This window comes from Pelophylax lessonae (assembly GCF_965119305.1).
Source record: "Pelophylax lessonae genome assembly, chromosome: 3".
NCBI classification, from domain to species: domain Eukaryota; kingdom Metazoa; phylum Chordata; class Amphibia; order Anura; family Ranidae; genus Pelophylax; species Pelophylax lessonae.
The window spans coordinates 419,961,025-419,975,602 of NC_138770.1; the positions used below are offsets into that span (position 1 = coordinate 419,961,025).

The following is a 14,578-nucleotide window of genomic DNA, read 5'->3' on the forward strand; positions in this document are numbered from 1 at the left end:
AAGAACCTGCAAGCTTGTTTATGCACTATCCAGGCGCCCCAGGCAGGGCTTATCTGTGAGAAAAATGGTAATTGGCCAAGAAAATTCATCCTAGATGATCATTTTTTTCTTCTGATTGCTTAGCCAGGATATGTCTGTATAAGTCACAGACAGCCCATACATATGGGATAATTTCCCAGTCCAACTGTAGTTTGCCAGATCAGCCCACTGTGATCTAAAATTTTTGTCCGCTTCTACTTGACTTGCTCCATTGGCAAGCCGGTCATTGCATATACAGATTGAAAGTTATCGGCCCTATTAATTTCCCATATGTATGTAATTGTGAAGTTTTAGTTAGTGATGTCAGCAGCAATGACCAGATATTTTTCTCCTGTGCGTAATATTGTGTGTAACTAAAACTTTCAGAGCCCAAAGAACTGCTACAGATGGTGAGAAAAACTCCTGTACTTTCTAGCCATCATTTGTGGTCAGTCAGTCATTAGTTTTACACAATATTGCATACTCACCTCTTCTGATTAGGGTGAAATATTACTGCAGCAAAACTTGCTGTATCGGTGTCTTCCTCAAAGTTTTTTGTAAACAAGATATCTATACTATGGAGCATCATATCTTAAATCACCTCAATGGTCAGTTTAGACCAGGGGTCTTCAAACTATGGCCTTCCAGTTGTTCAGGAACTACAATTCCCATCATGCCCAGTCATTCTGTTAATGTCAGAGTTTTACAATGGCTCATGGGACGTGTAGTTCTGCAACAGCTGGAGGGCAGTCGTTTGAGGATCCCTGGTGTACACCACTAAAGAGGCACCACATCCCAAAAAGTTGTGGACAAGCCATTGGGTCTACTCCTAGAATTCATACAGAAAGGGAAGGTTTACTGGGACTTTAAATGAGGCGAACACAGGTGGCCACTCAATGGAGTAAATGTAATCTCAATTTAATGATTAGTGTAAATTTTTTTATTATTTTTATTGTACTCCTAGAATTCATGTTCATTTCTTTGTACATTTATCACAAAAGCACATAATAAATAGAAAACCTAACATTGATATGTATGCCCCTGCATTTAAAGATGGATATCTTTTTGACAAAGGTGTGTTTATTGGAAAGGGTGTGTTTCAGGTTGTAGCTGAAGTTGGATCTTACTTATCTTAACATAAAATGCTATAAAATATAGGCCTTTTAATTTGTGCTATAAGGCATCTTCACTTTCTTACAATAAAACCCTTACTGACTTCTTTCCTCACTCTACCGAAGTGTTTACATACTGAAAACTAAAATGACTAATTGCATTAGTTCTGAAATGCATTTAATATGTGGGTGGTATGGCTAAACAATGAAGCTCGAATGTATGAATTTGCTTTGCTTTAGTGTTGCATTAGCTATCTGCCAATATATTTTCAGCCAAAAACAATTACGAATCATGTCTGCTTCCATTTCGAGCACCAGTGTGGGATAATGTGGAAATCATTTTGTATTCGGTCTCATGGTTTTTTAGCATTTACCCTTGTTCATTTTACTGTGCATATATTTTACCATAACTGGTATTTTAAAGATGCATCTTCGTGATAATAGAAAATCAAGCTATGTTCACTAGCTTTTTTTTTTCATGTAGGCATTATTACAGTGTACAAGTCCATCTCAGTCCTTTATGTTTGTAATTTAAGGATGTGCAAGCCTCTGTGTAAAATGTAGCAGACCTATTCCCAAATACACCTAATGTAGACTCCTCACTGTCTCTCACATACAGATTGCCTCATGTAAATTACTTTATTGAAACTGCTCCTTATAGAAAAAAAAACTGGTCTAAAAAAGTAGAAATATAGTAAGTTTATGGGTTGCTTAACCACTTGCCGACCGCCGCCCGACTATATACGGCGGTGGTCAGCCCCCGCTCTAACCCTAAGAAGCCCTCGCGTGTGACCGGCGGACCCGATGTCCGCCGCCGCCGGTCACTCGCGATCGTCAGGTGGAGAGGGAGAAAGGCAGGCGGCTAATTTAAACAAAGCCGCCTGTTATTCTTCCCTGTGTAAAAGCACAGATCATACAGTCCTGCTATGTAGGACCGTTGATCTGTGCTGTTACACCACTAGCCACATCCAATCACAGTTAGAAACACGCCCCTAGGGACACACTTAACCCCTCCCTCTCCAATAAAGTTAACCCCTTCCCTCCCAGTGTCATTTTTACAGTAACAGTGCATATGTATAGCACTGATTACTGTAGTAATGTCACTGGTACCCCCAAAAGTGTAAAAAATGTCAGTCAAGGGTCCGATCTGTCCGCCGCAATGTCGCAGTCACGCAAAAAAAATCGCAGATCACCGCCATTACTCGTTAAAAAAAAAAAACAATAAAAATTACAAAAATCTTTCTCTTAGTTAGTAAATGCAATAACTTTTGCGCAAACCAATCAAAATACACTTTTTGTGATTTATTTTACCAAACATATGTAGCAGAAAACAAATTGGCCTAAAATGTTAAAAAATTTCAATTTTTACATTTTTTTGGGGGGAATTTCATATAAAAAAATGTGAAAAATATTGTTATTTTTGCAAAATTGTCGCTCTTTTTTTGTTTATAGCGCATGATCAAAAAATTGCACAGGTGATCAAATACCACCAAAAGAAAGCTCAGTTTGTGGGAAAAAAAGGACGTCAATTTAATTTGGGTACAGCCGCGCACAACCGCGTAATTGTCCGTTAAAGTCACGCAGTGCCGAATCGCAAAATAGGCCCTGGTCAGGAAGGGGGTAAAATCTTCCGGGGCTTAAGTGGTTAAGGCTCCACATCCTGCATCCTATGTGTCAAAAGAAAAACGTAAAGAAAAAGATGGGTATTAAAAACTGGGTATGCGCAAGGTGTCTACAGTGTTTACCCATTGCAATCTTTATCTTTTACAACCCTAATTCCAAATAAGTTGGGATCCTATGTGAAATCTACATAAAAGCAGAATGCAATGATTTGCAAGTCCCAACCCCATATTTTTTTCACAATTGAAAACATATCAAAACTTTAAACAGAGAAAATGTACAATTTTAAGAAAAAATAAGGTCGTTTTTTAAATTGATGGCAGCAACAAGGCCATGATAACCATGATGTACCATCACCTCTGCTTTTAAGTCTGTAAACATCTGGGAACTGAGGAGACCAGTTTCTGGAGTTTTGGGAGAGGAATTATGTCCCGTTCCTGTTCTAATTGCCCAACAGTCCTGGGATTTCTTTGTCATATTTTTCATTTCAAGATGAACCAAATATTTTCAGTTGGCAAAAGGCCTGGACTGCAGGCAGGTCAGTTAAAGCCCACGGACTCTTCTGCTACAAAGCCATGGTGTTGTCATAAATCAAGTATGCAGTTTAGCATTGTCCTTCAGAAATATGCAAGGGCTTTCCTGAAAAAGACATAATCTGGATGGGAACATATGCTGCTGTAAAACCTGTATATATCTTTCAGCATAGTACTTTTCTAACTGTGCAAGCTGCCCATTCTTTACACACTATTGCATCCCCATACCATCAGTGATGCAGACTTTTGAACTGAGCAATGATGATAATCTAGAAGGTCCCTCTCCTCTCCAGTCCGGAGGACCCAGCACCCATGGGTGCCAAAAAGAATCTGATCACAGAACAGTTTTCCACTTTGCAACAGACCAATTTAAATTAGCTTTGGCCCAGAAAAGACGACTGTGTTTTTTGGATCATGTTCAGATGTGGCTTCTTCTTTGTACGATAGAGCTTTACCTTGCATTTTTGGATTGTGCAGTGAACTGCTTTCACAGACTGTGATTTTTTTTTAAAGTATTTCTGAGTCCATGCAGTGATGTCCATCACATAATCATGCCTGCCTAAGGACCCGAAGATCAAGGGCATTCAATATTGCATTTCGGCCTTGTCTCTTGGGTACAGAGTATTGTCCAGATTCTCTGAATCTTTTCATATGTACTGTGTGTTGATATATTTTAAGTATTTGCAATTTTACATTGAGGAACATTAGACGCAGCTTTACAGATTGATGAACCTCTTCCCTTCTAAAACAAAGATGCCCTTTTTATACCCAATCGTATTACTGACCTGTTGCAAAGTATTCTTCCAGCTCTTCCTCGTTAGTACCATTTACTTTGTCAGCTGTTTGGTGACCTGTCACAACTTTTTTGAGACTTTTTGCAGCCATCAATTTCAAAATTACCTTCTTTTCTTAAAATGGTACATTTTCTCAGTTTAAGCATTTGATATGTTTTTTTTTTTTTCACAATAGTTTTCTATTTTCCATTTGTGAATGAAATATGCGTTTATGAGATTTGCAAATCGTTGCATTCTGTATTTATGTAGATTTTACACAGCGTCACAATTTTTTTGGAATTGGGGTTGTATTGTTTTTTCCAAAAAATGGGTAATATTGTTTGTGTGCACTAAAATTAACTTTAGTGTTTTGGATTTGATAAACGTGCGCTAATATCATGCAACATAAAAAATTTAAACTAACTATTTTATTCTCCAGGGTCTTTGCTTTATCTATTTTTCAAGCCTAAAATGTGCATTTTAACGTGTTCAAAAATGGAAAAAATGATACTAGTAGACAAATGAATAATGTACACATATCCTGGAACACAACCACCTTAGGGCAAAAATGGAAGGGTTCCTTATACTGTTCTACTTTCGACCCCCGCAGTCATTAAGTTGGCCGAGGTGACCCCCTGGATACACCACTCCAGGGTAAAGCGAGCTGCTGACCACACATCAGGACCCGTTAGAGCTAAAACTGATCAGAGAGATCAGAGTGAAAAACTCCAGCACTGCTCCTGACACACACGCCTAGAAGCTGTCATGTCTGCACACCGCAAAAGATATTGGACGGCAGCCCTGCTCCCAACAAACACCCGGAAGCTGACTGATCAACGCACAACTAAAGCTGGGAATATTCACTGATATGATGTTTGTTAGAAATGCTTTAATAAGTTTACTGTTAGCCATAGTAATAATACTGGCCATACCGTAAGGGGGAGAACAAATCATGTGACCCATGTATCAAAACTACTAATGTAGGGCCCAAAGGAGCTAAACTGTGTACCGGTATTTACCAGAATAGGTTTGCTTTAGACTACCTGCTAGCTGCAGAGGGAGGGGTGTGTGGTAAGTTTAATCTAAGTAATTGCTGTCTGAAGATTGATGACCATGAGAAAGCAATCAAAGAGATTACTGAAAGGATAAGAAAGCTAGCTCACGTACCTGTACAGACCTGGGATGGGTTTAATGCTGGCAGTTGGTATGGAGATTGGTTCCCAAATGCAAGTGGGCTAAAAGTCATGTTAGGGGTAGTAATGGCAATACTGGCCGCCTGCATTTTCCTTCTTTGCCTAATTCCCCATGTGTTTAGGATGATCTGAAGTTATTTTGAGACCACTGTAGAGAGGAAGGCAGCAGCCCATGTAATGGCCATGTAGAAGTACCAACCATTAGCTCCCTTGGACGAACCAGAACTACCAACAAAAATAGTCAAGCTGCGCAGTTTAGACCCCCCTTCTCTCCCACTATCTCTTTTTCTCTATTCTCCTGTACCTAACGAGAATACAGATAAGTGTGACACCGGGAATGTTATTTCCCATAGATAAGAAGTAAAGGGAAACGTCTGTATTGCTTGCCAAACTAGTTAGGAAAATATGTATCTGTGACGTAACTGCTGGTATATATGTGATGTACATGCTTATTTGGGCACTTGGCAAATTGACTTGAGTCATTGCTAAGTCTTCTTCACTAACGAATAAAAAGGTTTGTTTCCCTGAAGTTTGCATCTGGACTCCAATTCTGATTTCCCCCAAAGGTGTTTGCTGCTGCAACATGTTTCGGCAAACCGCCTTGATCATAGCACAATAATGAAGTGAGATACTGATAAAAATGATTTAAAAATAACAGTAACTCCATTGTTTGGGTAAAAAAAAAAAAAACATGCAACAAGCATTTGAATAAATTAGCAAATCTACCTACTTACATTTTCTAGAGCATGTCTTTGCTGACTTAATAGCAAAAACAAACTTTTTATTAATCTGGAATCTGTCTAACAAATTTTCCTGAAGTATTAAGAGAAATTTCCCCCCTGCTTGTTTTCTGGGCAGATTAGCATTTCTGAGGGCAGAAGCTCTGATTATAAACAATTCTTGTCAATAGAGGGGTATATGTATTATTTCCAGGAGAGAAATCTGAAAATACAAAGTGTAACTGAAGGCAAAATGTTTTTTTTTTTTTTGAATAGAGTGAAGAGGAATAGAACACATGGCAGATTTTTATTGCTGCCTATGTCCCTTTTAAGGAGATTCATTTTCTCCTGTGTATCATTTTCACTGAGAGTGATAGTGAAAGAAAATCCTAAATATTGTGTTGTTATCAGAACAGGAATAGGGGGTAATCTTCCAGTAAGAACACTAGTTCTGGTGATTCCCGTAACAACCAGTGATTCTCTCACTTTGGATGAATTTCCTCTTACATCATGTTTGGCCCCTGGGACAGGAAATGAGAGAAAATCTTCCCAATGGGACGCAAATGTTTTACAAAAACAAAACAAAACAAAACTGACAGTGGTTATACCCTTCCTTATTCTTTCCAATATGAAAAAATAATTTTTTATTAGTTCTACTTTAACCACTTAAGCCCCGGAGGATTTGGCTGCTAAAGGACCAGGGGTTTTTTTGCGATTTTTTACTGCATGACTTTAACGGACAATTGCGCGGTCGTGCGACGCTGTACCTAAACGAATTTGACGTCCTTTTTTTCCCACAAACAGAGCTTTATTTTGGTGGTATTTGATCACCTGTGCGATTTTTTGATCACGTGCTATAAACAAAAAAATAGCGTAAATTTTGCAAAAATAACAATATTTTTCACATTTTTTTATATGAAATTCCCCCAAAAAAATGTAAAAATCAAAATTTTTTAACATTTTTCGGCCAATTTGTTTTATGCTACCTATGTTTGGTAAAAAAAATCGCAAAAAGCGTATTTTGATTGGTTTGCGCAAAAGTTATTGCATTTACTAACAAAGGGAAAGATTTTTGTCATTTTTGGTGTTTTTTTTTTTAACGCGTAATGGCGGCGATCTGCGATTTTTTTTTTTTTCGGTACTGCGACATTGCGGCGGACAGATCGGACCCTTGACTGACATTTTTGACACTTTTGGGGGTACCAGTGATATTACTGCAGTAATCAGTGCTATACATATGCACTGTTACTTCAAAAATGACACTGGCAGGGAAGGGGTTAACTTTATTGGACAGGGAGGGGTTAAGTGTGTCCTAGGGGCGTGATTCTAACTGTGCAGGGACATTCCTATTGGTGTAAAAGCAAAGATCAACCGTTCTACAAAGTAGAACGGACAGATCTTCACTTTTACACAGGGAGAACTGACAGGCAGCTTGTTTACACAAGCCTCTCTGTCTTTCTCCCTTCACAGGAGCGATCGTAGTGTGACTTGCGGACATCGAGTCCGCCGGTCACACGCACTGACTTGTCTGTGAACGAGCCGCGGCGGGCGCGCGCCCGCCCGCAATAGGCTCGCAAGTCAGTGACAGGCGAGTGACGTACCGATACGTCACTCTGCCTGGCCGAGGCTGACCGCCGCAGTATATAGTCGTGCGGCGGTCGGCAACCGGTTAAAGTGTTTGTTACCCCAACATTTCATATTACTGATACTGTGGGGGTTATTTATTAGGACTGGAGAGTGCAAAATCCGGTGCAGGTTTTATATCCAAAGTGTAATTAATTAAGCTGAAGTTAGAAGATGATTGGCTACCATGCACAGCTGCACCAGATTCTGATTGCGCCAGTTTTAGTAAATCTCCCCCAGTATGTGTATGTTGTACCCTGTACTTGTGTTTAACCACTTGCCGACCGCCGCAAGAACATATACTGCGGCAGTCAGCCCCTCCTGGGCAAATCGACGTATCGATACGTCAATAGCGCAGTTAACTATTTTTACTTGCGACGTATCGCTACGTCGCTTGCCCACGAGCCTCTAGGGGGCGAGCGCGCACCGCCGGAGGTGCGCTCCCGCTCGTTCCCTGACATACCTGCGCGAGTGACCGGCAGCTCCGATGACTGCCTTCCACTCGCGATCTCCAGCTGGAAAGGCTAATGTAAACAAAGCCACCGGTCATTCTCCCTGGTGTAACTTTAGAAACTGTACAATCCTGCTATGTAGGATCGTATGTCTCTGTGGTTACATCACAAGCCACGCCCCTTGACAGTTAGAATCACACCCTTAGGGACACACTTAACCCCTTGATCACTAATAAAGTTAACCCCTTCCCTGCCAGTGTCATTATTACAGTAGCAGTTCATATTTATAGCACTGATTACTGTAGTAATGTCACTGGTACCCCCAAAAGTCTCAAATGTCATTCAGGGGTCCGATCTGTCTGCTGCAATGTCGCAGTCCCGCAGAAAAAAAAAACGCAGATCGCCACCATTACTAGTTAAAAAAAAAACTATAAAAATTACATAAATCTTTCCCGTAGTTAGTAAACGCAATAACTTTTGGGCAAACCAATCAAAATCCGCTTATTGCGATTTTTTTTTTTTTTTTTTTACCAAACATATGTAGCAGAAAACAAATTGGCCTAAAATGTTAAAAAATATTTTGATTTTTACATTTTTTTTTTCCCTGAGAATTTCATATAAAAAAATGTGAAAAATATTGTTATTTTTTCAAAATTGTCGCTCTTTTTTTGTTTATAGCGCAAAAAGTAAAAATCACACAGGTGATCAAATACCACCAAAAGAAAGCTCTGCTTGTGGGAAAAAAAGAGCGTCAATTTCATTTGGGTACAGCATCGCACGACCGCGCAATTGTCCATTAAAGTCACGCAGTGCCGAATCGCAAAATAGGCTCTGGTCTTTGAGCAGCCAAATCCTCCGGGGCTTAAGTGGTTAAAGTATCCTGTTCTTGTTGTATTGCTTCCTTTGTGTGAATTACCTGGAGAATCCTGCCAGTCCCCCTGCTGTCCTATTGCAAACTGCCCACGCTAGGCCTGACAGCACATCCATCCCAGTCTGGTCAGTTTTCTGGCTGTGCTGGGAATTCAGCCTGCCTGTCCTCCAATGGGCAGACCTGTGCTGTCATGCCCCCTGGATGGCCATTCACTGGGAATATCAGTGTAATGCTGTTTCTCCGGCCCCTCCTCTCTAAACCCTTTAGGCAGCTATGAACAGAGGTCATGTAATCACTTAGGCCCCTTTCAAAAATGTGAGGGGTGTACTCACTTTTATGAGATACTGTATCTTCCTGGAGATTGTCAGAAACAAAGTTGGATTTTGACTTTAACTTAGAAAATCCAGCAAAAATACAAGGGTAATATGAAGAACAATATGTTAAAGCAAGCCAGTGTCTTTAAAGCGTAACTCCACTTTCATATAATATAGTGTATACAATTAGGACACAAATCATACCGTTATTGAACATTGTTATGAAATTACTTTCCCCTTTTAGCATTCAGACAGCTGTAATGTTCTGTAAAATGCAATGCATTTTGGCAGCCTGGAGGTGTTCTGTACACAGATGGTGTACAGAACGCCCCCCAGATATGTAACTTCATGCTTGGGAGATTAGCTTACTGATTTTCCCAGAAGACTGTACTAAGATGAAAATCAGATTTTGAGCATCCGCTGCAACAAAAATGTAATTTTTGGTGTGATACTCTCAAAGAGAAATCATATCTAAAGGGATGCAGATCCTGCAACTTTACTCATTAGAACCCTGCAGGTGCAGCAGCTGACTGATAATTATAAAGCCACTCTCATACAGATTCACTCTGAATATGAGCACAGACAAACAAACAGCTATTCCTTCAGAATAACAAAAGGCAGGAATCTGCAACGAAGTTTGGTAGAAACCCCTACAATGTTCACAGAGGGGATTTTTTTTTTTTTTTACTCAAAAAAGTGGAATTACTCTTTAAAGATGGTAAACTGCCACCATGATTCTTCTACACAAACTTTTGATGATAGTTACCTTAGTGTAATAGGAAATCTCATGGACCACAGACCTGAGAGAGGATCTAGTGCTTCTCCCACCTATCAAAAACTTTAAAAAATTACATTTTAGGTCTGATTTTAAGACTCGTATTGGGTAAATGAGACTTTGCATAACATTACTTATGATTGCCTTAATGTACTGGCATGGAGTTTATATTATCGTTATTAGTACTGCAATTTCCAGCACAATTTGTATGCTTTATTTCTTTATAGATCTCTTGGACACTCAGCCACTTCAGGAAACCGATGAGGAATTAACAGCCGAAGCTGAATTTGCTGAAATTATATCGGAGGAAGAGAAGGAAGAACTAAAGAATGAATTGGCAAAGGTAGCATTCCCTTTCTGTTGTGAATCAAAAGGTATCTAAAAACATTAGATGATCCCTAAAGGACTACTAATCCTTAAAGCAAAAATGTATTATGCATGCAGTTTACCACTTCTTAAATGTGATGGCTGCATTCGTTTTATTTTTTTTTTTAGGCTTTCTTACATTTATTTTTACCTGTTGATCCACCCAGTAAGTCTGTTGTTTTTCAACTTTCTTTAACAGACCAAGCTGTCCAGCAAAAGTGTCAGAGAGTTGAGACAGACCATTTATTACTAACGGAAGTGCTTACAATATTCAGCTTTTATTCATTAATGTACAATTTTTAATCCCAAAAGGAGAAGTCTCTAACTGCTTAGAAAGTATTAGCCGGAGTGACGCTCTAATACAAATAAGATAGTTAGTCCCATCACCATTGTGGTACAAAAATAAGAATTATACTGTGCTAGTGAAAAAATACAAAATGAAAAGCTGCTAGCACCACAATCGACCAAAAGTTGCGTAAAAAAAAAATAAGTGCAGCGCTAAAAAATAGATATATGTAGTGATCATATATACACATTTTTGAAGGATCAATAAAAACTATAGAGTTCATGAAAAAGAAAAAAAAAAAAAAAGGCTACATAATCACAACCAAAAAAGTGTCCATAAAATCCACATTCCAGAAAAGTGCTTGAATTAAGGTGCTTAAACATTGGATGAAGATTGGGATATCCAGATACCAATAGTCACCAACGTGACAATGCCACCACCACAGATAAGGGTATTGCGCTTACCAGAAGCTATAGACCCAGGTACCATACAGTAAATGGGTCACACATGCAGGGAAATACTTGGAAGCCCCGATCGCTCAGGAATCTTCAGTATGGATATCCACATTGTATCATTACAGTTCTGATGGGAATGGACCTGGCCTTAGATGGACCGTGTTTCTAGGTTTAAGCCATGTACCAATCACATCATGCAGGCAGAAGGAGGTGTGAAAGAGAGAGCAGAAGTGGTAGACAGCTGAGATCCTCCAGCAGGAGTGGCAGTCCCCTAGACTCCAAAGGAATCCAAAACCCAGCGGTGCCCACAGTTCACCCATTACCAATAGTTAAGTCTATCTAAATCTATCTGCTTCTAACACTACCTTCTGCCCAAATTGACAATGCTGTTGTCTAAGGCTGGGTTCACATTTATGTGAATTGGATGCGGATTTCCCCACATCCAATTCGCATGACAGGAGAGTATGACCGGCTCTCAATGAAGCCGATTCACACACCTCTGGGGCAGCAGCGGTCCGAATTGCAGAAGTGTCCTGTGCTTTCATGCCTCAGCCTAAAATTCAGACCTGATTTCACACCTTAAACGGTGAACAGACATACCCTGGACCCCCTGCTGTGCCACGGCCACAGCTAATTTGAACCCAGCCAAGGGTGGCTCTGTCCATGGAGTGGAACCACTCTAAGAAGGGAAATGTGTTACTGGCAGGATCATTAAATGCAAATAAAGGAAAAAAGCCTAAAAAGAAAAGGAATGCGGTCATTAAGAATTGGCACGCTGTAATAGATTTTTGTTTTTGGGTACTGCTTTAGCTTGAAAATAAGTGACAATGAATATATCTATAACTTATCATAGACAATGGGCAGCCATCTCTCCAAAACAGGGAAACTGCTAAGTCCATGCAGTAGAATAGAGACCAACTGTGTTCCTCATCTGGTGCAGACAGCAACTTTTACTAATTTTGGACACATTAACATAAAAATAACTTTGGTAACTACAGCTGCTCACTTTCCTCTTCTAGTATAAGGGAATTATCCAAAATAATACAAGTTATGCCCTCAGTTGGAAGAACTGCCTGCTTGTATCTAACTGGTATTGGGCTGCTTTAGAAAATGGGATAAAATCCATCAATCTGATTTTGATTTTTTTTTTTTTTTTTGCCAATAGCACAATGGTCTCAGAGATTAAAAGTGTCACTGACATTTTTTTTGTAAGGTCCATGAGATTACATGTAGAAGGTTTGACAGCAGGAGCTCCATTTCCTTCACTTGCGACTGTCATGAAAAAACAGTGATCACACACCGACCATACTCCTTGCATATCAGCGTGATCAGGGCACAAAGTTTAAAGCAGTATTAAACCCCCCCTCCACCACTTTTTTTTTCTTTCTTTGTCCATTTCCAAGGCGCCTATCCAGACTACCCATATATAAAACTTTTTAAAAGTTCCTTTAGCTACAGCATTACTTTACCAAATCACCACCTACCTATAAGATATGCGTGATCATGTATTTTAATTGTGGGTCAATAAATTGAAGCCTCATATATAGATGGAACTCTAGAGCTCTGGAGCTTTCATGAGGATGTTAAGGTTACATATTGTTAAGAAAAAAATAGAAAAAATATAATTCTCATGTCTTGAAATGGCAGCTCTAAAATGTATCTTGTAGTCTACATAAACACAAATGATTATTGCCATAAAATTATGCTTACTGTAAAAAAGCCACAAAATTTTCCCAACTCTGGGAGCTCCATGTGGGGCATTTTCCCACCCACAAAAGTGAATAGCTTTACGCTCCTATACTTGTGTAAACATTGATGGTTCTGTATAAAAACCACTAAGAGACAAATAGATGGTCCCCTGCACTCAAAGGTACTGAACATAAATCAATTACTATCTTAAACTTAAACAAGTCACAGCTACTTTCCAGTTATAGCATTCTCAAAACAACACCAATTAAATCTCAAAGAAACCCAATAAGTGTTAGTAGCTCAGACGAAATTATAATCAAGGGCTGAAATGAGTGACCCCTCAAGACAGCACAATACAGTCCGTGAGGAATAAAGTCTCTTGGATAGAGTCTATATATTACTGAATATCTTCAGTGACAGGGTAAAGTCGCGTAGAATCCTGTATGTGGATCAAAACACACCTCTTATCTCCTACACCACTAAGGCACCAATCATGGACAAGATGGCAACTCACCAGAGCTCATGCCCATTCACTCACATGGATAAGGTAATCGGGCAAGAATGATGATCTCCACAAAAGGCTTGGATCCCAATGACTGTATCCAGTAAGATGATAGCACCTTGGGATATCTTCTGATACAACACACACTTCTTCTATGTCTCTCCTCAATCCAATTGATGACCACAATGGGGGAAAGAAACAAAGGGGCCGCAATAGTGTGATACTGTTTTTAGAGCTGGTTTTTATTAAATACCAAAGCCTCTTACCAAAGAAAAATGCAGTGACAGCTATTTCCGGTGACAACACAGGCACACAGGAAACCAATGTGCGGACCAAAACACCTCACATGCCTCCACCACTGTGACACCCGATGTGATACAGATGGTAACTCACCAGAGGCACATGCCTACCCACTCTCGTGGATTAGGCAGTATGGCAGGGTTGATGTTTTTCACACAGACTGGGTTCCTGGTCACTAAATCCAGCATATATCCTATCAGCTTAGGGTCCTTTGAAAAACAGCACTCCTGAGTGAATGGGCATGAGCTCTGGTGAGTTGCCATCTTGTCCATGATTGGTGCCTTAGTGGTGTAGGAGATAAGAGGCGTGTTTTGATCCACATACAGGATTCTCTGCAACTTTACCCGGTCACTGAAGATATTCAGTAATATATAGACTCTATCCAAGAGACTTTATTCCTCATGGACTGTATTGTGCTGTCTCTCTTTAGGGGTCACTCATTTCAGCCCTAGATCATAATTTCGTCTGCGCTACTAACACTTATTGGGTTTCTTAGAGATTTAATTGGTGTTTTTTTTAGATTGATGCTTCTGTGCACCGCTGTTTACCAGTGTGTACATGTAGAATGTGACCAAATATTGTAAATGGTGTTGCGCAGCCTCACAAGGGTGAAATTCCTTTGCACTAGTAATAATCAAAAATGATTCAACATATCCAAAAATCTCAATTATGAATTCAAAATTAAAACAAAATAGACGTGAAAATCTCTGTTATATTCTAAAAAACAGTATAGTCCATATCTTTACAAAAATGTACAAAATATATATTATTTATAAGTAACCATTTTAGAAAATTGCGCTAAGACAAAAAAAAATATAACAATGATGAGTATGAGTCCAATGAATGGATCTTGAGCTGCTGACACAATGTCCTATTGGTAAAGGATAGTCAAGCACAATCAAATAAAATAGCAGCACTCAAAATGTAAATTCCAAATAGTCCTCCAGTGAAATATGCATGAACACTGTGAAGGAAAA

The 14,578-nt window shown here is 39.4% G+C and overlaps 1 protein-coding gene across 4 annotated transcripts in view; it reads left to right on the forward strand.

Annotated features, from left to right (window-relative positions):
• The window catches only part of TPD52L1 (TPD52 like 1), a 144,651-nt gene that overhangs the window by 63,831 nt on the left and 66,242 nt on the right, over positions 1-14,578 (forward strand). For all 4 annotated transcript variants that reach the window (XM_082249351.1, XM_082249352.1, XM_082249353.1 and 1 more), the window contains exon 2: positions 10,231-10,346. In XM_082249351.1, the coding sequence (XP_082105477.1) occupies positions 10,231-10,346 (116 nt within the window). The remainder of the gene's footprint in view (positions 1-10,230; positions 10,347-14,578) is intronic.